The 24,094-nt window shown below is 46.2% G+C and overlaps 1 protein-coding gene across 1 annotated transcript in view; it reads left to right on the top strand.

Moving 5' to 3' along the window:
* TTC12 (tetratricopeptide repeat domain 12) overlaps positions 1-20,742 on the top strand; it is a 50,071-nt gene extending 29,329 nt beyond the window's left edge. Inside the window, exons 11-21 of the mRNA XM_008589195.1 lie at positions 288-376; positions 4,124-4,292; positions 9,136-9,228; positions 10,353-10,413; positions 11,201-11,338; positions 11,832-11,930; positions 12,410-12,478; positions 16,661-16,762; positions 18,052-18,151; positions 19,074-19,299; positions 20,580-20,742. Of these exons, the coding sequence (XP_008587417.1) occupies positions 288-376; positions 4,124-4,292; positions 9,136-9,228; positions 10,353-10,413; positions 11,201-11,338; positions 11,832-11,930; positions 12,410-12,478; positions 16,661-16,762; positions 18,052-18,151; positions 19,074-19,299; positions 20,580-20,655 (1,222 nt within the window). The 3' untranslated portion in view covers positions 20,656-20,742. The remainder of the gene's footprint in view (positions 1-287; positions 377-4,123; positions 4,293-9,135; positions 9,229-10,352; positions 10,414-11,200; positions 11,339-11,831; positions 11,931-12,409; positions 12,479-16,660; positions 16,763-18,051; positions 18,152-19,073; positions 19,300-20,579) is intronic.
* Positions 20,743-24,094: the final 3,352 nt, after the last annotated feature.

Raw genomic sequence — 24,094 nt, 5'->3', positions numbered from 1 at the left:
CCCAGCAACAGTTCATGGGTCCCAGTGCAGCCATCACCTGTGGCCCCTGGCTCACCACCCAACCTCTATGCAGCCCTGACTTCCCCAGCCTTCATCCTTGACCTGGAACCCTCGGTTCACTGATTGGCAGTCCATTGATCCCGGTGACTTACTGTGAATTATCAAATTACTTTTTTAAACCTGTGTTTGGCAAATTGGAGGGTGGCGAGGAGTGTGAAATAAAACCAAATAAAAAGCAAATCAAAACTGATTTCCGATTTCAGATTGCTCTCCCTTGTCCATTCCAGGTGCTTTTCCACAGCGGGGAAAGATGCAGTTGAAGAGACAGTCTGTGTGTCTGTTCTCAGGCTCTGGCAAGCAGTGTGCAACGAGAATGGTAAGCCTGGGTAATCACCATTAATCACCGCTGATATGCTGCTAATGCGGGAGCTGCAATGTCGGGCATGATTGTCTCCCTGAAGGCCAGGCCCTGGAGAGTTGATGTCTAGACCTCCACACACCCCCCTCCCTCCAAAAAAGCTGTGGATCAGAAGCAAGGTCTGCATTGCAATTATGTCTCCAGCATGCTCACAGCTGCCTTCCTCGCTGGCCTCAGGGCACTGGAGAGCTGCCCTGTGGACAGGGGACAGGGTCACTGTCAGCATAATGAATGGTCTCCTCACCTGGACCCTCTCCTGCTATTTTGCAGATTCATGACTTCTGCTCATACACTGGCAATGGGGTGAACCGAGGTTTTCCTTTCCTGTCTGCCTAAAAATATTGTTCCTTTTTGCTGGCCACAGGACCCATTTCAGCATCATGAGATTTATGGTGATCCCTGCCAGAATCTTCAGACACTGATTAGTGTCTAATACTGAGACACTGAAATGCTATAGGGATTTTATGTACCATGTTAACTCTTATGTTTTTTCATATCTGCATATTCGAGTTCCTTAAGTTTTTGTACAGTCTTTCTTAATCACTTTTGTGACTTAAATGTAACTAAAAATTTTAAGTATGTCCCTCATTTTAAAGAAGTGTGTTTCACAGGAAACGGTTTGACTTTGGGACACAAAACACTGCAAATGGGAGTGTTAGCGAAACCCCAAAGGTCTGTTTGCTCACTGCTCAGTAGTCAATAATTGAGAGATGGTTGTTGGTGTAAGGAAAAGTAGCCTTTAATCAGGAAGCCGGCAGCCTGCAGAAATGGTGGACTTATGTCTCAAAGACCATCTCCGCTTTTCCCAGACTAGCCAAAGGGTTTTAGAGGGACAGGTGACAGGGGGCTGATTCATGGTGACCTAAGCAGGGACATGCAGGCATAATCATAAGATTGCAGGTAAACATCAGAAAACTTCTCAGGTGGGAGCTGATTCATGGTGACCGTCCTCCATGAAGTCAAGTCACAGGTTCAGTTCTTGTTAACCTCAAAAAGATCTAGTTAGTAAGCTAGTAAAGAATGGCCACCTAGGTTAATAATTCCTTCTATAATTATTCTGCATACAGTGTGACCAAAAGTCATTATGTTCTAGCAAGCGTGTGAACAAGAATCATTGTATTCTAACGTCCAGCTGCAAGCTATGTAGTTTGGGTTGCAAGAGTAAGGAAAAAAACTTTTTAATTTAGTAGTGTCTAATACTGAGACACTGAAATGCTATAGGGATTTTATGTACCATGTTAACTCTTACGTTTTTTCATATCTGCATATTCGAGTTCCTTAAGTTTTTGTACAGTCTTTCTTAATCACTTTTGTGACTTAAATGTAACTAAAAATTGTAAGTATGTCCCTCATTTTAAAAAAGTGTGTTTCACAGGAAACGGTTTGACTTTGGGACACAAAACACTGCAAATGGGAGTGTTAGCGAAACCCCAAAGGTCCGTTTGCTCACTGCTCAGTAGTCAATAATTGAGAGATGGTTGTTGGTGTAAAGAAAAGTAGCCTTTAATCAGGAAGCCGGCAGCCTGCAGAAATGGTGGACTTATGTCTCAAAGACCATCTCCGCTTTTCCCAGACTAGCCAAAGGGTTTTATAGGGACAGGTGACAGGGGGCTGATTCATGGTGACCTAAGCAGGGACATGCAGGCATAATCATAAGATTGCAGGTAGACATCAGAAAACTTCTCAGGTGCAAGCTGATTCATGGTGACCATCCTCCATGAAGTCAAGTCACAGATTCAGTTCTTGTTAACCTCAAAAAGATCTAGTTAGTAAGCTAGTAAAGAATGGCCACCTAGGTTAATAATTCCTTCTATAATTATTCTGCGTACAGTGTGACCAAAAGTCATTATGTTCTAGCAAGCGTGTGAACAATAATCATTGTATTCTAATGTCCAGCTGCAAGCTATGTAGTTTGGGTTGCAAGAGTAAGGAAAAAAACTTTTTAATTTAGAAGTTTAACAAAATGGAGTCACTTCTGTTCTGGCTGTTACAGGAGTGATGATGGCTTTATCTCCTTTTCCCAGGGCTGCTGTGGGAGCCACAGATAGAGCTCATGAATGCACTTTGTATACTGTACAATGTTGAGTTTGAGATAATACAGCTTTTTATTGATGTAATAGAGTGGAGGAATTAAGAACTTGAGAAATTAAGCTCTAGAGAACTAGATGATCAGTAGGTCTATCTCCTGAAGGAATATCATCATCAAGGTGCCTTGCTACTCTGTGCAGGACCCGGCACCGGCCTGGGGCAGTGTTTTGCAACTCCCTGTACAGGAGGGTGAGGAAGGCAGGGCTTGGTGACGTTGTGTTTACTCATTGTGCTTCTGCCACAGCAACCCATTTACTTCAGTGTCTGTGAACCTTGAAGTTACTATTTTTTTTTTAACATCTGAAAATCATTATCAGATACAGCTTGTGATGTAAATGCTGTATCTCAGATCAATGAAATCTTGGTATATCTAACTCAATAAATACAAAGCAGTTTTCAAAAAGGGCACAGGAATGCTTAAAAGTAAGGATGTAAAAATATGTCAGTGATTTATTGTTGCGTGGGGGAGAGAAGCCAATTACAGGGTAGGATTTATGATATTTTAAAAATTATAGTAGGAGTGAGTAATAGCTCCTCTGGGGATGAGCTTACCTGTGGGGGAAACCAGAGAAGGGGACTTTCATTTTTCAGCTTTATACTACTTCTGTGTTGTTTGAATTATTTACAACAAGCTGCTTTTCCATATAAGAAAAAATATACGTAAACTAAACAAACCAACAAAAATCTTTCCATATTAAAAAAAAAAATCAGTAGATCCTATTTTACACAAGCAGGAGTAACCACAGGTGAACTGCAGGATTGAGCTATAATGTTTACAATGAAAATATTGTTTGATATGTGTGCTACAAATCAGACCCTGCGCTCCATTACCCTGCTCTTTCAGGGCTAGAAGGACCTGGGTGTGTGTCTTCTGTTTCACCGCTGTGTCCTGTGTGCAAATGGGTAATTAGCACAGTAGGGGAGAGAGCCCAGGGTGATGAGGACCAGGTGATGGGTCCCATCCCTCTGAGGTCCAGTGTGCTCCGCTCTGTTTTGTAGATTAACTTCATACGCCAGCCTATATCCCTGCCTGCTCTCAAACAAATTCATCAGTAAATGAAGCAGGTGAAAGGGCAGTAAATCCAATGCCCCCACCCTAGAAATAGCTTATAGTCTAGGAAGGAGGGCGTGCTTTGTTAATTAATGTTCTCATGTGATATGCTAGTTTCCTAGAAAGAACTCAAATGGTTACTCTGGGCATTATACGAAGATTGGTGGTCTAAAAATACTCCACAATTAAGCTGATTGTTTTTTCTTCTCTTTGGTCACATTTCCAGATATCACACCGAAAGGAGCCTTTTAACAATGATAACGATATAGCTAATCTATGTGTGCCACTCCCTGTCTGGCACGATCACGTGTTAACTCACTTAATCCACATCATCATCATTTCACTGATGAGGAAACTGAGGGACACAGGAATCAGTAACTGGCTAAGGTCACTCACCTGCTGGTTCAGATCCAGCAGTCTGGTTCTAGAGTCCATGCTCTTATACGTCATTGTTCTGCCTCTCACATGAGTGGAGAAGAGTTGGGTTCCCATAAGGATGGTGGGAGACAGAACTGGTTTTATTGCTGTCATGGCATGCACAAGGCAGACCACCCCATGTTTTGCAGAGGAAAACCAGCGTCTGCTTGTGATGCACCCCGACAGGGGCAGGCTGCTGCCCTCCCTCTTGGCCTCCAGAGTCCTGGCCGTCCGGCAGCAGAGTCTGGCCCTGCTGCTGCAGCTCGCCCAGACGGAGCACGGACGGGGCCTGATCATCAGCCACCTTGACCTGACCCGGTAAGGCTCTGCTGGCGCCGGTAAGGCTCTGCTGGCGTGATTTTCCCTGCGGCATCGAAGGTCCTCACATGGCAAGTTCAGACTGGCCTGTCTCCCTCCTCATATCTCTGACAGGTGTAGATCCGGCAGCAGAGTCTGGCCCTGCTGCTGCAGCTCGCCCAGACGGAGCACGGACGGGGCCTGATCATCAGCCACCTTGACCTGACTCGGTAAGGCTCTGCTGGCGCCGGTAAGGCTCTGCTGGCGTGATTTTCCCTGCGGCATCGCAGGTCCTCACATGGCAAGTTCAGACTGGCCTGTCTCCCTCCTCATATCTCTGACAGGTGTAGTCCCATCAGTCATTATAAAGGATCTATAACAGAAAGAGCCTTTGATAGGAACATTCCATCATAAGGACCTCCAGGAAGAACTCCAGGACAAACTGCTTTCTGAACCTAATGCCATGGAATGTCACTTCTCAGGAGCAACTGGCTTGTTTCCATCTCACAGATATTGTAATGGTATAAATGGCAGCACTCCATAGCCAGATTTGGAACCTAACCTTACAACAGGCTGCTTACTTCTACCCTTCTAGCCTCAGTCCTAGCCCTGTCCTGTTCCTGCCCTTATATTTCTTCATTCATTCCTGTTTGAGGTAATACTATCTTATTTTGCATATGGTTAAACCCTTTCTAGAACAAGGTTGAGTATAAAGAAATAAAACATCTTAAATACTGTTGCATGGAGGTCTTTCCACAGCTCAAGCCTATAGAATAGAATGTGCCTCTCTCCTAAGGAGACTTTGTAAAAAAAAATTACCAAACCACAGTCATTCTGCCCAGTGCTTTTCAGTTTATTTTTTTATTTATTATTTTGTTTATTTGTTTTACTTATTATTTATTAGTTTATTTTTATTTTATTAATTTTTCAGTTTATCTTCAGATTATTAGTTTGAACATATGAAATTGCCATTTTTAAGATCAAAAAGGTTCCATGTCAGCTATTTCATGTGGTTCAACCTAATAGAAATAGTAGTGATAATTACGGCCTGCATTATAAATGTTTCACATATAATGTAAAAACAGAAATTAGCCTTCCAATTATTTTCACTATTGTCTTGTTTTATCTCCCCTCATCCTGTGAGGTAGGCAAGGTAAGCATTATTACCCCATTTCACAGATGGGACAGGAGAAACTGCAGCACGTAACTAAGGGATTCTCACCCAGCTGTCTCCCAGGTACCGTTCCTGGAACCCAGCTCCTCCTCTCTCTGTTCCCAGTGAGAGAAGAAGCCATATCTGCAGCCCTATCAGATCTTTCCTGGACCGAGCCAAGCCCTCCTGCTAGTGTTTCATTTGCTGAGGAAATCCACTTTGTGTAAGGACAGGGTGGTTACTAAGCCTCTCTGTCCAGTCACAGACCCAGTGTCTCCTGGGAGGGGCCTTGGCCACCCCCTCAAGCTCAGCCCACACAAGCAGATGGATTGTTACTGGAGTTAAATTCTCCAAAAATACGTTTCACATTTCAAATGACTCTACAGTCATTTGCTCAATATCTACATCATATTATATATTTTTTCGTTTGGTTTCTTGTCTCTTTGAGTAAATGTAGCTATCGTTATCATAAGCTTTTTTCCCCTAAGCTATCATTGAATTGCTTGAGTTGCAATTTGGAGTTTTCCAGTGTCTTGGATAGTGGTGTTTATGATCACCTCATACAGTCCTGTGGATTCTCTGTGGACAAAGAAATCTCAGCTTATTACCTTTCTGCCCGCTAGTCTCATTAATGTCTGTCTCCAGTTAAACCAGAAAGAGATGTAATGGGTTCTCTGCGATGAAAAGAGTTGGTTTGAAGCAGGTCAGGGCTGTACACAGTCCCATGACTCTCACAGAGGCACACAAAGCACAGTCCTTCCAGAATGTTTTTCCTCATAGGAGAGGTTGAAGGGATGAATGTCTGCCGGCAGGAATCAGCCAAGGACCGGTGTCACTTTGTAAAAGCCCTAGGTTTTTAGATGCAAGCAGTCCTGAGCTTAAATCCCCCACATATCTCTTTCTACTTATGTGACCCAGGAAAGTCACTTAGCCTTGGTGGGCCCCAGTGTCTGTGCATCACAGACTTTTGTTGATGCCTGTGGGGGTGAGGCATCTATGTCAGTTAATATTTTTTCTGCTACATTGTATAGAATACTTGACCAAAAGGAGCTTAAGCAAGATAGGGCCTGGCTTGTTTTTCTTACATAATAAAAAAAGACTGAAGATAGCAAGTGTTGGTGCCATGGCTTAAAGATGTCAAGGTCAAGGTCTTTGTCCTTCTCTAAACCTTTCCCTCATGGTCAACCTTCTCCTTTACTGTAGCTTCAAGCCTCACATCCCTCTTTAAGACAAGTTAGCACCAGCTGGATCTGTCCCTTTTATCAAAAAAACTACTGCTTATTTCTCTTTGGACAGGATTGTGTCATATGCCACCCCTAGTAGGGGAAATTGCCCCAGCTTCTGTAGTAGGGTCAGGCAGAATAGAAGGTAGTGGGGAGTATCTCTGTGGTTAGCCAGCAAACAGCACCTGCCACAGTTACAAAAAGCAAGTAGCATCAGGCCTAACACATGGTGTGGACTCTAATATTTTTATAATCATTTTCCTCTATGGGGTATATTGTTCAGGGCCATAAACCGAGGTGAGAGTGCCTTTATTGGTTGCACAGGACCATTTTCTGACCTGAGGTCTACCCACAGAGACAGCTAGCTGCTTGTCAGCAGAACAGAAAATGTGCCACCAAAAAAGAGACAAGAGGAAGTGGAAAGGGACACATTGTCCTCTCCAGGTAATGAGTCCAGTTAGGATATGTATTATGTCACATGGCAAGGTAGCCTAGTTACTTACGTCTCCCAGGACAAAACCAAGATGATCTTAGACTGTGTCACCTTCTGTGCTATTTAGGATCATTGACATTCATCTTCAAGACCAAAGAAAACATTTAAATTGTTAAAGAGGAGCCTGCACTAACTGTAAAACAAATTATTTCTGACAGCGGAAACACTAAAATAGACTCCCGAGGAAGTTAGGGATTTGCAGAGAAGGCTAGAGTTACCCAGGGCCTTAGAAACAATCCAGTCTAGCCCCACCCGGCAGGGGCGCCCCATCTGTGGTATCCCGACACAGCTCATGCTTGATCCCCTCCACGGAAGAATCCAGTGTTTTCATTACATTTGTCTCCATGTGATTTGGGATGGGCACTAATCAGCTGGAGTTACCCAGGGCCTTAGAAACAATCCAGTCTAGCCCCACCCGGCCGGGGCGCCCCATCTGTGGTATTCCGACACAGCTCATGCTTGATCCCCTCCACAGAAGAATCCAGTGTTTTCATTACATTTGTCTCCATGTGATTTGGGATGGGCACTAATCAGCTGATAGGCTGGGATTCTTTCCCCAGTTAGCAAGAGGAAATGGATCTTACCTCCAAGGAAGTCCGTCCCATTCTAGGACAGTTCTGGTTGATATAAATTATCTCTTTCCACGGAATACGATCTGCCTACCCCACACCCTAACCATAACCCTAACCCTAACTATATGGAATATATTTCTACTGGACTTTGTAACCAAAATCCACATAATTTTAAAAACTACATCCATCTACCAATCCCCATTAGAAAAAAATATGATTTAGGGGCCAGCCCCTGGCTCACTCAGGAGAGTGTGGTGCTGATAACACCAAGGCCACGGGTTCGGATCCCTATACAGGGATGGCCGGTTAGCTCACTGGGTGAGTGTGGTGCTGACAACACCAAGTCAAGGGTTAAGATCCCCTTACCGGTCATCTTTTTTTTAAAAAAAATTTAAAAAGAAAGAAAGAAAGAAATGTGATTTATAGAGACAAGAATAAAAATGCACAGACTTACAAGATGTTTTTTCTAGAGTGTGCAGGAGCCTGCTTTGGGGAAGGGCAGCAACACCACCAGACATCTTTCCTTTTATAGGTGCAAAGAAAACTCCAGCACAGTTCACCCCAGCAAGAGCCCCATGGCAGCAAACTCGTACTAACGTGTGCATTTAGAAAAATGCCTTTGATGGTATGCTGAGGCTGGATTGGAACAGGTAGTAAGGAGGCAGGGAATCCAACCAGGGAGAACTGTGATTGTCCAGACATTAAGGGGCCAAACTGAGGCAGGCAGAATAAGAGTACAGTCAAAAAGAAAGAGGTGCTCGCAGAGGCCTTACTGGTGCCAGTAAGTCCATTAGGGCAGCCTGAGATTGCATTAGCTTTTTTTGGCATCTGCACCAGACTGTTTGCTCCTACTGTGTTTGTAATTGGCTAAAAATGCTAAAATCTTTTTCTTATGAACCCGTTATAAACTAGGTCTCCCGATTCTGTTACTTACACAGAATTTCTAGCTCTAAGTGGAGGACTTTGAGTTTGACCCTATTAAATTCCATCTGACATGTTCAGCAGCCTGTCTAAATCTTATTAAATCTTTATTCCATCACCCACTTTCCTAGGAGGCACTCCCACTTTAGTCATCAGCATGTTAGTAAGCATGCCATTTAGATGTTAATCCAAATCTGAGTTAATCAACTTGACCGAGCCAGAGTCATATGGCAGAGGCACCAGAGACTCCTTCCAAGCTGACATCTGATAATCAGTAAACTTTGGTTAAAACTGTTCAACCCTCTAGGGGTTCACACTAAGTGGTGGAGCTGTCCGCATGGAGCAGTGTCTGTCACTTTTGGGTGGCAAGGAGCTGGGCTTCCTAGGAGGGCATGGCAAGGCCACCTTTCAGTTCCTTCCTGGTTTCCTCACAAGGTCACCTTGTTGGAGATGCTGTTAGCTGGAGGACAGCCCACTCTGAAGTTGTTTTGTGTTTTCGCAGATTGTTGGAAGCCCTGGTGTCATTTCTGGATTTCTCAGATAAGAAGGCCAACACCGCCATGGGACTCCTCACAGATTTGGCTCAGGAAGAAAGGTAATTTTTTTATTTCCAGAAATTGACATTTCTTCTTGAACCTTGGTTGAGCCGACTGATCTTTAAGACTGTGCAGTATACAGAGAGGCCAGGCCGAGTCTCTGACTGAGCATCATAAGATTCACCGAGTACAAGGGCTGGTGCCTTCCAGGGGGCTGTAGTTGCCTACTTCCATTCCCGTCCCTCTGGGTAGGGAGTGACCCAGTCCTCAGTGGGCTTAGAAGCAGTCACATACTTAAAACAGTGCCTCTCACAGTAAGAAAACCTACTGTGGGTTCGGGAAGTTTCTTCTTCTCTTAATCAGTGCCTAGTACATGGTAACTGCCTGGCAGATTTGTGTTGAAAGAATGTGAGTGAGTGGGCAAGAATGAACAGTAAAATGTCACCTCCTCTTGGGTTGCCAGTGACCCAGTGACATTATGAGTAACCACCTCTCTCTACCCCCTTTTTGTTTTGTTTGTTTGTTTGTTTTTTGCTTAGCTGCTGGGGATGAAAGTAAAGGTCATAGTTTTCATAATTCTTAGGGTCTGAGGTTTGTTTTTAAAGTACGTATTTCTTTTTTTTTTTATTTCCTCACAGACTTTAGAGCATTTTTTTTAGGAGTGGACATGTAGGGAGAGAGCTGCTTGTGCTTGGCTTGCAGACCGCCCAGTCACTTGACACAGGCTGGGCATGAGGAATAACTGCTCAAGCACGTGGCGACATGTGTGCACGTCTGCCAAGCTGACTTTCCACCCTCCCTGATGGCCATGATGAGCAAACATGCTTGAACTGTGTTTCCTGTCTGCATGGCACACGTATGGCCTCTAGACTCAGAGCAGGGGGAGGGGGTGGGAGGTCAGCTCAGCAGAAGCCTGGGGATTTCAGCACATCTGCTTAAGAGAGCTGCCATCTAGGATCTGTTGTTTAACATCAAAGGCAATTTTTCAGACTTAGAAAAAGTAAAGCCACATTACATACGCAGTGACTTTTTTGTGTTGTTCAGAATGAATTGTCCATACACACTGCAAATCACATGGGCCCAAAGTTTGTAACTGTCTGCTACATTAATTACCTGAGACACTGGGTTTATGTCATAGTTTGTGCAATGTAGAAATCAATCCTGGCTGATGTTTTCTCAGCAGATTCCAAGTCTGGTTCCAGGCCAACCTTCCGGATGTTCTCCCTGTACTCACGGGCATTCTGGTAAGCAAACCTTCATTTTTATCCTCTGCAACAGGCACTCTCAGGAGCATGAGCAGAGCTGTTTAAACACAATTTACACACCAGAACTCCCATTGTCTCTCAGGTTGATTAATCATTTATTCACAGTTGCAATTTATACAATTCTCAGTTATTAAAACAACTGTAGTCAGGGCAGGTGGAGGTGGCATATGGATGGGGCTGGTTAATGCTAGATGTGGCTGCATCTTAGGTGAAGGTAGAAAGAGTTTGTCAGTCTCCATCAGTCCCCTGCTGACACTAAGTCCTGTGATCAGTATGACGTGCATCCCTGACCCCTGAATGGAAATCATCCCCTTCAGGAGGATAAGTATAGCAATTTGAGCTGATGAGACAGAGAATAGTGGCGGGGGGGTGGGGGGGGGTGCAGGTGGTGTCTCCTTGGAGAGTATGACACAAATAGACCCTGTCCCTGGTGAGCCATGGAGGTTTTGGAGGCCCTTAGAGAGCACAATGACATCCCCGTATTTCACAGCTGTGGAAATAGAGGCTCTGAGAAGGGAAGAGACTTTCCCAGGTCCTACCAGCTGGTGGCAGAGGAGCTGGGATTAAGCCCTAGGCTGAGACCCTTTTGGGTCCACCCCTCTGTGTGTCTCCATCCTGTTGCCAGTGGGACTCCACTGATGCCCCCATGTGACATTCAGCTCTCTGGTTCCCAGGACTTTGGGTGAGTGAGGGACCACTCCTAGAGATTACTATGGCATTGTTTGCCTGCTCTCTGAGGATTCACTGTCTCTCAATTCACTTTTAGAAGAGAGATCCCAAGGTAACCAACTCCTCAGCTCTGTGCCAGTGTGTTTCCATCATGGGAAACCTCAGTGCTGCACCTGCCACTCGAAGACACATGTTGGCCTGTGAAGAATTTGGGGATGCCTGCTTGGGCCTCATGGTATTTTAGCTTTTCTATTCAAAGTTGGTCTTTTATCCTCTTTGGGGGCATTAGCAGCTTCTTAATTGTCTGGCTTTTCCAAAAATTCTGTTTCTGAGGGTGCTGGAGCCAGTGACTTATCTCTTCTGTAACCATAGATTTTATGAGCTACTGGCCTTTAGGAGCTCCCCAGATCAAGTCTCATCCACCCTGGGGAGATCTGTGAATTTTCTAGTGGAGTTGGCTTGGTCACCCATTTCAGCAGCTCACTCTTCTGTTTAAACCCAGGACCAAGCCAAGCCAGAGTCCCACAGCAGAGTTGCCAGAGACTCCTACCAAGTCTCCTACACTGACACTAACTCATGGTCTCTGATCTTCCAACATCACGTAGGTTCATGACCTTGACAGTTTAGTGGGTGGGGGAATGCCTACATCATGATCATCAAAGGAAAGAGGTGACCATGAAAATCTGCAAGGCAAAAAGGTCACTGATTGCCTTGTTTTGTTTCCAAAGGTCAGGTGTGAGGAGGATGTGGACCTGTTCAAGGAGATCACATACACCCTCCTGGGACTCATGATGAACCTGTGTCTTCAGTCGACCTTTGTCTCTGAGGTTCGGCATTCCTGTCTCCCTACCTGGAACCCTGGGACAACCTGAACACCTTCTGTGGGATAGAACTGTTCTCCTGTTCACAGTAGAAGCATATGTACCCAAATCCTGGCAGCGGGAATGGGGCGAGCTGGAGGGTTGCTCTGTCACTTTGCTGAGGGCTAAATTAGTCTCTCAGTCATGTGTTCATTCAGAAAACTGACCGAGTTCCAGGGTGTGCTGAGCAGAGTGCTGCATTTACAAAGTCAAGGAAACTGTGGTCCCTGTTATCAAGGTATTGTCCTGGAGTCAGGGAGACAGAAATGGGAAGAAGTAAGAGCAATGGACGAAGCATCATGAGGGAAATCTGGATGGAGTATGGAGTATGGCGGCGGTAAAAAGGAAGGAGTGGTCAGTTCTGCTTGAGCGCTCAGAGCAACTCCATAGAGGATTCGGATTATCAGGAAACTAAAAGCTCTTTTTTGCCTCTCCCACTGTTGTAGGTTTGGGCTGTGCAGGTGAGCAGAAGGTGCCTGTCTCTACTAAACAGCCAGGATGGAGGGATCCTGACAGTAAGTTTCTCCCAGGGAAATCCAGAAACAGCTTCCATTGTTCTTGCTTTTGCGTGGTTTTGTTTTAGTGTCAGTGGGTCTTAACCTGTTTGAAGTTTGAGAATCTGCTGACTCTCTGAGGTATGGTGTGGCTATACTGCACAGAATAATGCCCATAAATACCAAATAAAGCACATAAATACCAAATTTTGCCTACCGTTTCAGGGCTCCCCCTTGTGCCCATCTGTGAATCCCCTAGAGTCCAGGAACTCACGTTCCGTTTTCTGTATGGTCTGGAATTTAACCAGCTTATACAGTGCAATCTATCCGATTTGTCCTATTTCAAAATATCCTGTGCAAATTGGACAGGCCAAGTGACTTTATTTAGAATCCCTTTTTTTCTGAAGTCAAAAAGCCAGGCCCATGTTTTGATCCTGAAGGTTGTTTATGCATAATGGTTTAGCCCCCTTGGAGACACATGCTGGAATGGCTTTCTGAATTCTGTTTCTGACATTTGGATAAGAAAACTGAGAAGGGCCTGTAGTTAGCATGGTGCAACAGGAGAAGAATGTTCATATGATTTGAGAGGCTATTTGCCATCATCCTAGGGTATGTTCTTCACTCACGTTAGTAACCACCCCTGTTTTCCCACCTAGTCGGGCAGGGCTCTAAAGCCTAGAGGAACAATCAGGGAAACATCCAGGATGGGTCTAGAAAACCAGCCCTTCAAGGATCACAAACTGGGAACTGGCTCCAGGGTTTAAAGAAGGTTCTGATTAGATTCCGCCTACCCTGTTTGGGGCTGGCACTCTCACAACATCCCTGCTCCATGAATGTGTGAGAGGTGTTCAGGTTCCCTGGAACCCTCTGCAACTGGATTGAAAATTCTAAGTGTATGTGCATTTTCGTGGAGTGGTGGATGGGGAAGGCATCATAACTTTCATCAGATCCTCAAAAGAGACCCATGACCCCCAAAGTCATAAGAACCACTGTTCTCAGATGGTTGGGGCTTTTCTTGATGGTCTGACCTAAAGCTAGGCCTACACTAGTCCCTGGACAAACCCTTAGGGACTCTCTTGGGCCAGATTTTCTCAGGATTCCATGTGTGGCACAGTCAGGTACTTCCCAGTTTACTGAGCCGGGCAGCAGCTTCACCCTGGAATCTGGTCCTCGGATGGAACACATTCTCCACTATCTTGGGATCTGTAGGAAGCAGATTAGGGAAACAAAATTGATAATATGATAATACACAAGTTTATCCTTTCTCCTGCTGGAGACCTCATTAAAATAAGATTAAAGGCATTGGAAAGAAAAAGAAGTAGAAACGCATGTTGACAAAGTGAACAGGCAAGAGGTTACCAATGGATAAGTAATTTTAACAAGTTTCTGGGAGAGGGAGAACAGCTGTGGGAGTGGTAATTAGTGAGGAAGGCTGCAGAAACTTTCATGTGTAGTACAGACGCAGGGGAGTACAGCTGGCAGCAGCAGACTGGCCTTGCAGTACCCTGGAGAGCATCGAGATTTTAAAGGTAGAAACAGCACAAGGTGGGGGGCTGCACTTGGCAGGTAGGCGTCTATCCCCCTGGCGTGAAGTCAGAATGTTTTTTCTCTAAAGAACTGAAAGACCAGAGAAAAGCTTTTGCTTTCTGGTATTTGGAGGTGCCACCTCCTCTACCTGCCAGTCAACAAACTTCCCATAAGCACAGCATGCCAAACATATTATTATTGCTTTTTTCTTCATTGTGATTGGTCACCAGACATAAATAGGAAAACCAAGATAAGCAGAAAAATTGACCCAAAAGAAATAGAGATGGGAAACAGCCAAAAAAAAAAAGTATCATTTGTATTCTGAGAAAGATACAAGAAGTTACACCCATAAAACAGTAACAGCTGGGCTGGTGCGGGGCTCACTCGGGAGAGTGCAGTGCTGATAACACCAAGGCTACAGGTTCGGATCCCACNCAATCTATCCGATTTGTCCTATTTCAAAATATCCTGTGCAAATTGGACAGGCCAAGTGACTTTATTTAGAATCCCTTTTTTTCTGAAGTCAAAAAGCCAGGCCCATGTTTTGATCCTGAAGGTTGTTTATGCATAATGGTTTAGCCCCCTTGGAGACACATGCTGGAATGGCTTTCTGAATTCTGTTTCTGACATTTGGATAAGAAAACTGAGAAGGGCCTGTAGTTAGCATGGTGCAACAGGAGAAGAATGTTCATATGATTTGAGAGGCTATTTGCCATCATCCTAGGGTATGTTCTTCACTCACGTTAGTAACCACCCCTGTTTTCCCACCTAGTCGGGCAGGGCTCTAAAGCCTAGAGGAACAATCAGGGAAACATCCAGGATGGGTCTAGAAAACCAGCCCTTCAAGGATCACAAACTGGGAACTGGCTCCAGGGTTTAAAGAAGGTTCTGATTAGATTCCGCCTACCCTGTTTGGGGCTGGCACTCTCACAACATCCCTGCTCCATGAATGTGTGAGAGGTGTTCAGGTTCCCTGGAACCCTCTGCAACTGGATTGAAAATTCTAAGTGTATGTGCATTTTCGTGGAGTGGTGGATGGGGAAGGCATCATAACTTTCATCAGATCCTCAAAAGAGACCCATGACCCCCAAAGTCATAAGAACCACTGTTCTCAGATGGTTGGGGCTTTTCTTGATGGTCTGACCTAAAGCTAGGCCTACACTAGTCCCTGGACAAACCCTTAGGGACTCTCTTGGGCCAGATTTTCTCAGGATTCCATGTGTGGCACAGTCAGGTACTTCCCAGTTTACTGAGCCGGGCAGCAGCTTCACCCTGGAATCTGGTCCTCGGATGGAACACATTCTCCACTATCTTGGGATCTGTAGGAAGCAGATTAGGGAAACAAAATTGATAATATGATAATACACAAGTTTATCCTTTCTCCCACTGGAGACCTCATTAAAATAAGATTAAAGGCATTGGAAAGAAAAAGAAGTAGAAATGCACGTTGACAAAGTGAACAGGCAAGAGGTTACCAATGGATAAGTAATTTTAACAAGTTTCTGGGAGATGGAGAACAGCTGTGGGAGTGGTAATTAGTGAGGAAGGCTGCAGAAACTTTCATGTGTAGTACAGACGCAGGGGAGTACAGCTGGCGGCAGCAGACTGGCCTTGCAGTACCCTGGAGAGCATCGAGATTTTAAAGGTAGAAACAGCACAAGGTGGGGGGCTGTACTTGGCAGGTAGGCGTCTATCCCCCTGGCGTGAAGTCAGAATGTTTTTTCTCTAAAGAACTGAAAGACCAGAGAAAAGCTTTTGCTTTCTGGTATTTGGAGGTGCCACCTCCTCTACCTGCCAGTCAACAAACTTCCCATAAGCACAGCATGCCAAACATATTATTGTTGCTTTTTTCTTCATTGTGATTGGTCACCAGACATAAATAGGAAAACCAAGATAAGCAGAAAAATTGACCCAAAAGAAATAGAGATGGGAAACAGCCAAAAAAAAAAAGTATCATTTGTATTCTGAGAAAGATACAAGAAGTTACACCCATAAAACAGTAACAGCTGGGCTGGTGCGGGGCTCACTCGGGAGAGTGCAGTGCTGATAACACCAAGGCTACAGGTTCGGATCCCACATAGGGATGGCCGGTTGGCTCAATGGGTGAGCGTGGTGCTGACAACACCAAGTCAAGGGTTAAGATCCCCTTACCGGTCATCTTTAAAAAAAAAAAAAGTAACAGCTGGCTATTTATAAAGAAATATATATATATATATCTATATATATATATATCAGAGCTGAAATCTCCCAGGAAGTAGGAAAAGAACCAAAGATTCAGAAAGATACAGACAAAAGCTAAAAGATACAGGTTATCGATCCAGGAAGTGGAACGGCTCCTGATGAGGGCCCCACTGCCATCAGAGCTCTGAGAGGTATAAGGGGCCACTTTCGTTCTCAGAGTTGAACTGGTTGGTCCTGGGTAAAGCTGAAGTAAGCTGGCCTCTGTGTGTCAAGGCACAGTGTTGACAGCCCTTTGGTTGCCTACCCAGCAGTTTTCTTAAAAAGAACAGTGCTCGCTATTTACTACTTGGCCATTACATTTTTAAAAAATCAAGGTACATACTTTGCTTCCAATACTAACGATTGCTTTTGCCCCTCCAAACTCAGTTAACTGTCAAAGGTCATCAGCATTTCCGAAAGGATATGTAATCGTCCCTTGCTTTCTGCTTCACTCAGAGAGCCGCTGGTGTTCTGAGCCGGACCCTCCCCTCCTCTCTGAAAGGCGTCGAGGAGGCGCTGAGGGCTGGAGTGGTGAAGAAGATGATGAGATTCCTGAAGGTAGCTAACGTCACTGGTCACCACCTCTCACATTTCCAGGAGTTTCCCATTTTATTCGGGGAGCAGAGTTAAGGTGGACCTTGTCTAGTTAATGTGCTGCTATTTCACCCCTGCTAGATTTTAGACTTCTTGAACAGGGATTCTTTTCTGCCTGTCCACCCGGCTGATGCTCTGATCATCAACAAAAGAGTGTAGTATAAATAAGTAAATTGCTCATTAGATACATCCATAGAAACTGCTTACCTCTTAAGCCTAACTTTAAAATGAAAGAGATGGTCTGAGTGGCTTTCTGTAAGGTTTCTCAGGCTCATTATTTCGCTCATCGACTCGTGATGCTTTATGCAGTTATCGGGAGAATGCTGGATGTGACTCCATTGATGAGATATGTGAGCTGCAGAGTTACCATGTGACCAAAGGGCGTTGGGAGATGAGTGCAATGAATCTGAGACTATACGACAGTTAACAGGATTCACTGGAAAGGGCAAGGGGAATTATTAGGCTGCCATCTGGGGGTCCCACCTGTGATGGGTGTGCCCAGCAAGGTCGACTCACCCATGTTAGCGAGGTGACAGCACAGATTTATTCATAAAGCCCCAGGCTGAGTGGAACAGAGAAGCATGCTGGGGAGAGGGGGGCTGCTACAGCAGGGGAATGTTGAGGGGGAAGGAAAATGGGTCTGAGTTTAGGCTGCCACTTGGGTGATGATTGTCATTCACTCTATACAACTTTTGCAAACCCACTAGAGGCTGCTGACTGCACACACATGTGCATCATGCACGTATTCATGCACATGTGCAGTTCAATGACCCTGCATTGAGTGATTTTAAGGATTATGACTTGGCAGTTGCCACTTCTTAAAATCGTCTAGGTTCATGATGTTATCCATGCAGGACTCTCAGCCTGACAGCCTTAGCAAGTCAGCCCTCACTCTCAAATGGTGAGATGACACGGGAGGGCCTTTTCCTCCCCTTTTTGGTAGATTTGCCACCTGACAATATCATTCTTTTCTCAGCCACTCATTCAGAAAGCCTTCCAGAGGTAATTACTCAGGTGTACGTGACAGGCCTACATTTCTGTCAGGGATGACAGATGTGTTAGGGAGAGTGTGAGTGACACTCTGTCCCAGCAGGGACTGGGCCTGCTCACCAGGAAGCACAGCCCGTGCTCAGTAGAATTCTCTTGTAAAAATTTAGGAAGCCATTAGCGCTATTGTAACTGCACACTGTGGTTTCTGGTCAAGAACAATCTTAGCACTGATTTTACTTTTCTACTTTCATTCTGTAATCTAGACAGGAGGCCAGACCGCATCACTTTATGCTATAAAGATACTAGCTATCTGCACGAACAGTTATCATGAAGCTCGGGAAGAAGTAATAAGACTGGATAAAAGTAAGTGACAATTTCATTAAAGGAGCCCACATCCTAGAGGTTAATCCATCCTTGAGGCTGCAGAGTAGACTGCAGGTGAGGAGGGACTTAGCAGTTTCGCTGTTCACCTCTCCCCAGATTTCAGCAGTGTTTACAGAACAAGGTGCCATTCATCTCCCATCTGAAGGCATTTAATTTGCCTTGCGGCCGCGCACAAGTACACTGCCCATGCTGGAGCCCCAGCTGACGGACAGCTCGAAGATAACAGGGTCAAAGCAGGGAAACTCCCTTCTTTCACCAACTTAAATTGAAATTGTTTCTAAAGCATTCTGCTTAAACTGACCTAGCCCTGGTTCTCTTCCTTCACAGAGGGAGGGGAAAAAAATCCCCCTTCAACCTTCAGTGAACAAGGGAAGAGTCAGAGTCAGCCTAGCTTGAGTAGCTTAAACTGGCTGTAGTTACTCATACAGGGGTCCCTGCTAATGTTCTCCTTACCCGCTCCTCCGGAGCACACAGAAGGTGAACTGCAGGGGGCTCTGCCATGGAAGCATGAACCTTTCTTCTGGATCCTATTTCTTGCCCTGCAGGCACAGGATGCTGCAGGCACATTGCCTCCCTCTCGGGGACTGTCAGGTGGTGGAGTGTAGGGGTTATGAACGGGAACTTTCGAGAAGACACCTGTCTGACACATAGCATTCATTCATGCAACAACTCTGTTGTGCTGGGCACCGTTCGGGGCCCCTGAGATACTTCAGAGACACAGGGAGTAGTGAAGAAGTTCATAGGCATTCAGATAATATTTGCTGAATGTGTGAACATTCCTTCTGCAGAGTTTCTGGGGAAGCTGGGCATCCACTGTCACCTGCCTGGGCCCCTTGTGTCCTGTGTCGGGCCTCCTGTTCGGGATTTGGAGGACTGTTGCTTGTTCCCTTCCTTCCTGCAGAGTTTAGCCTTTTGATGAAGCTGCTCAGAGTGGAGGCCGAGGTTGTGGTGGGCAACGCTGCGCTCTGCCTTGGGAACTGCATGGAGGTGCCCGGTGCCGCATCTTCCCTGCTGAAGACGGATGTCGTGCAGGTCTTGTTGAAGCTGGCGGGTGGCGATGCGCAGAAGACGGCTGTGCAGCTGAACGCAGGCATTGCTCTGGGGAAGCTGTGCACGGCCGAGCCCAGGTAGGCCGCAGCCACCCAGCCAGGCCGGCCCAAGTGGCGGTCACGGCTCAGAAGGAGCGGGCCGAGCCGAGGCGCTGTGTTTTGGCTGGGACTGTGTGCCATGCAGTATGGGGAGCCCCTGTGCCTTCCTGCGGGCCCGTGTGGGCCCTGGTAGCTGCTCCTCTGGAGGAAGCCTTCCTTGAGGGACCAGCAGAGCTCTCAGTTTTGGCTGGGACTGTGTGCCACGCAGTATGGGGAGCCCCTGTGCCTTCCTGAGGGCCCGTGTGGGCCCTGGTAGCTGCTCCTCTGGAGGAAGCCTTCCTTGAGGGACCAGCAGAGCTCTCAGGCTCCAACCAAGTTGGCGAGGGATTCGTTTCAGGCACTGCCACTGTCCTCTCTCCAGTCCACTCCCCCGTTCTCCTCCACCCTCCTCTCCTCTCCGTCTCCTCCTCCTCCCTCTCCCTCCTGCTCCAGCTCCCCTTCTCTCTCCCTCCTTTTTCTCTTCTCTTCTTCAGAAACAGTGAGACCTCCACTTCATTATTTTGCCTGGGCCTAAACAAATGGAGGAATGTCCAGTGAGGGTAGCATTTTCATGCTGGAGAAAACAGACTGGAGATGCACAGGTGCAGAACAGCATGTCTGCAGCCACCCAGCAAGCCAGGGCCAGAAACTTGGCTTTATCAGTGTGCACGGCTTCTCTTTTAGCTCAGACTTATGCTCTGCTCTGCTCTGGTCCTGTTCTACCGTGCTTAAACACCTCCTCGTGCGTGCTTCCAGAAGGTGTCCACCTGCGGCTGAGCGACGGAGCCCTGGCATAGAATGGGGGTGGGGAGGAGCCTTCGGTGAGGGAGTGAGAGTGGTTACTTCCCTTAAAGCTGCAGGACTACTTCCTCCTCTGCAGAAAGAGAGGGTTGACATGGATGGCATCTTTCAAGTTCTGTCTGATTGTTCGAATGGAAGGAATAGATAAAATCTTTCTTCCACAGACGGCAAGACACATTAGCTAGGATGAGCTCAAAGTGGCAACCTGCTGGGGAGTTCTTGAGAGCAAGGTCTCATCTGATCAGCCTGTTATACCTGCCACCGCAAGGAGAGTGTTTTTAGTGTTTCATGGGCCTCCCTGAAAGCCTTACCCCCCATTGATCTTTAGGGCTCCCCAGTGCCACAGCCCTTTCCCCTTTTCACCCAGAGTGATAGGATTGATGTTCCCAGCTAGCCTCTGCTGAGAGGGCACAGCTCTGGGCTCCCAGAGTCTGAACCATGTCATTTATGCTCTGGGTTTTGTGTTCTGATTCTAATAGGTTTGCTGCTCAACTGAGAGAACTTCATGGGATAGAAATTCTCAACTCTACAATGAAGTACATCAATGATTCTTGAAAGACATGGTGTGTGTATGCATTTTGCAGATACACAGCTGTATACTATGAGATGTTCCTGTGCTAATAAAGCAAGACCTTTGAAGTATCCAATCTAGAACTGAATATTTTCATAATGTTTGCCTATTGGGTTTTCGATGGTAAGAAGAGAGTGCATCGGTTGGCTACTGTGGTGGAAACTATTCACTGGGTGCTCAGCATCCACCATACCCTCCTCTGAATGTTCTGTCCTATTCTGCAGAGCCTAGACACCAGCAAACCAAAAGCTGCATTTCCCAGACTCCCTTGAAACAATGGTTCCAGATGGGAACTAGATTCTGCCAGTCTAATGCCACTTCCTGCCCCTTTGGCTGTTTTCTGCTGGTAACATTCTAGAAACATCAGATTTTTTGGCAGCAGCATTTCAGCAGTTTTTCCCCAGCACTGGAGTGGCTAGAGATTGTAGTTGCATGAGTGGTGGTGGCGGCTTCCTGAAGCCTGGCCTGCAGTTGAGGCATGTGCTCTTGAATTCCGTGGGTCAATGACGAGTGGTGGCTTCATGTCAGGGGAATCATTCCTGGAAGTCCCACCTGGAGCCCTCCTCCAGCCCATCTAATGGTGGTGTAAGTACCTCACTCCCTGTGCTAGATTGTTCTGTGCTTAAAGTGCCAAAGCAGGGGGTTCTATTTCTGCACTGAACTGTGACTGATGCAAACATTCTTTTTTTTTTTATAAAGATGACCGGTAAGGGGATCTTAACCCTTGACTCAGTGTTGTCAGCACCACGTTCACCCAGTGAGCAAACCGGCCATCCCTATATGGGATCCGAACCCGTGGCCTTGGTGTTATCAGCACCGCACTCTCCCGAGTGAGCCACGGGCCGGCCCCAAACATTCTTGTATTTATTTCGAACCTGTCTTGCACTCACACCCCATCCCCAATGGCATTGCTGCCTTTCAGTTGCCCCAGGGCCATTCTAAATCAGGGCCACCTGTGGACTTCAAGTCCCTGAGTGAAAAGTCCAGCAAGTGACACTATGCTTTGACTTCTTGGTAAAGTCACTTGATTATTTTAGGGTAAGAGGCAGGATCTGCCTGGCACACTGAATGCTAAGAGTCCCAGACCAAAGTTCCAAAGACTTTTGGTCCTACCCTGCTCCCTGCCAGCTGTGTGACTTTGGGCAAGTTGCTTAACTTTTCTGAACTTTGGCTGCTGCTCCTGGAAAAACTAAAGTAATACCTGTCCAACCTACCTCCTACGTTGCTGTGAAGGTTAAATGAAGTTTGGAGGTAGATGGCATTTTGGGAGTTATAAAGTGCTACACAAATACAAGAAATTAACAAGCTCCATCTTGACACTGAGGGGGCTAACTATGATGTTGGTTGGGTTAAGTTTGATCGGTCTGGGAAAGGATAAAGCTCATGTCTTTTAAGGAATCAAAGCTGGGCGTATTCTGAAACATGTAGGAAAGGAAATTCTCCTCCTCCAGGGAGATTTTGTTCAACTCACTCCAAGAAATGGTTCTTCACCAGTGAAGCAGCCGTTGGCTTAAATTAAGAACTTAGTCCTTGAAACAAGATAGATTAGATAATTGGCACTTTGGGGGGCTGGAAGAAAATCAATAGTCCCAAGCCCCTCACACTGGGATTGGTATGCTGGAGCAAGCTCACTGGAATACTGTGTGACAGGAAGTTGGGTGGCAGGCAAACAACAGGCCCTACAGCAGAGAGGCCGGGACCTGCCCACTCAGTCCCATCATGCAAACAAACACTCTTCAAAAGGCTCCTGAGTTGCAAAAGGAAAATAGCTTGATACTAAACAGCACAGAGAAGAAAATTAGAGGCTGCAAGTTTTGCTGTTTTTTGTAGAGAATTCAGTGGTGCTTTAAGAATGGAGAGGTTGCCTGTGCACATAACCAGCATGTGAGTCTCCTTTGACTGGAAGCTCAGGCCCCTCCTGCTCCCGCTCTTTGGCTGCACTCCTTCCTGGTTCTTGAACGTGGCTATTATAATTGTGATCGCTCCCCCAAAGAGTGGGAATGCCAAATTACATTATCATTTTTGTTTCCAGGTGCCTGTCAAGAGTAGTAATCTCTGCTTTGGAGGAGGGCCGGCTGCACCTGAGACAATCCCCCTCTGGCAGCTGGGAAGAGATGTTTTACGTGTATTCTGCATCTCCAGCGCGAGCCCCACCTCCATCCTGTTACCTCTGACACACGCTACTGTGCAAGGCTTCCAGGCAGCATGGGAGAAACCGATGCCATGTTGAAGGGCCTCATCTCCATGTGCCAGGAACTGCTGGCACCAGCCTGAGCACTCTTGCAGGCACAGTTTATTCTTTTTTTAAAAAAAAGATGACCGGTAAGGGGATCTTAACCCTTGTCTTGGTGTTGTCAGCATCACACTCAGCCAGTGAGCGAACCGGCCATCCCTATATAGGATCCGAACCTGTGGCCTTGGTGTTATCAGCACCACACTCTCCCGAGTGAGCCACAGGCCGTCCCTCAGGCACAGTTTATTCTGAAATTACGGAGTCTGCTGGGCCAAGGGTCAAAGGAGCTGGATTGTCCATCTGTTTTAGTCCATTTTGTGTTGCTATAACAGAATTACCTGAGAGTGGGTAATTTATAAAGAAGAAAGGTTTATTTGGCTTACGATTCTGGGACAGCTGCATCTGGCACGGGCCTTAGGCTGCTTCTGCTCATGGTGGAAAGTGGCAGCAGCTGGTGGGTACAAGCAGATCACATGGTGAGAGGAAACAAGAGAGAGACAGAGAAGGTGCCAGGGTCTTTTAAACAATAAGCTCTCGTGGGAACTAATAGAGTGAGAACTCACTCATTAATCCCTCCTCCCCCAGGGAGAGCACTAATCCATTCATGAGGGATCCTCTCCCATGACTCAATCAGTTTCCAACACTGCCGCATTGGGGATCAAATTTCCACATGAGTGGAAATTTGGAGGGGACAACACATCCAAACTCCATCACCATCTAAAGAGGATGTAGCCAAGGTGGAACTCCATCACCATCCCAAAGCCACTGCAGAAGTGTCAGGTAACAGATGGTGAATAGTGTCTACCACCTTCCTAGACCATGTGACCAGTTCTAGTGGCAGCAAGGTGGGACTGAGGTTAAGTGTTGGGAGGAGATAGCAGAAAGGGGCTGAGAGGCTGCAGCAGGTCAGGGCACTGTTGTAAACACTTTTCAGAGGATTGGTTAGAACCAAAGCTTCTTGGCTGGAGAAGTGAGTGAAGGATAGTACTATCTGGAAGTATTTTGAAGCCAGAGACATTTAATTCTACGTGACTTTTTTCTTTCTTTCTTTTTTTTTTTTAAGCAAAACAGCCCGTTGTCTAAATACTTTGAAAATATGGGCTCTACCCAGAGCCCAGTAAGAGGAGAGAGTAATCAGGGCCGGCCTGTGGCTCACTCGGGAGAGTGCGGTGCTGATAACACCAAGGCCA

This window comes from Galeopterus variegatus, unplaced genomic scaffold (assembly GCF_000696425.1).
Source record: "Galeopterus variegatus unplaced genomic scaffold, G_variegatus-3.0.2 Scaffold5289, whole genome shotgun sequence".
NCBI classification, from domain to species: Eukaryota; Metazoa; Chordata; class Mammalia; order Dermoptera; family Cynocephalidae; genus Galeopterus; species Galeopterus variegatus.
Note: the sequence above shows the minus strand (reverse complement) of the source record. Positions and strands in the feature narration are given on the sequence as shown.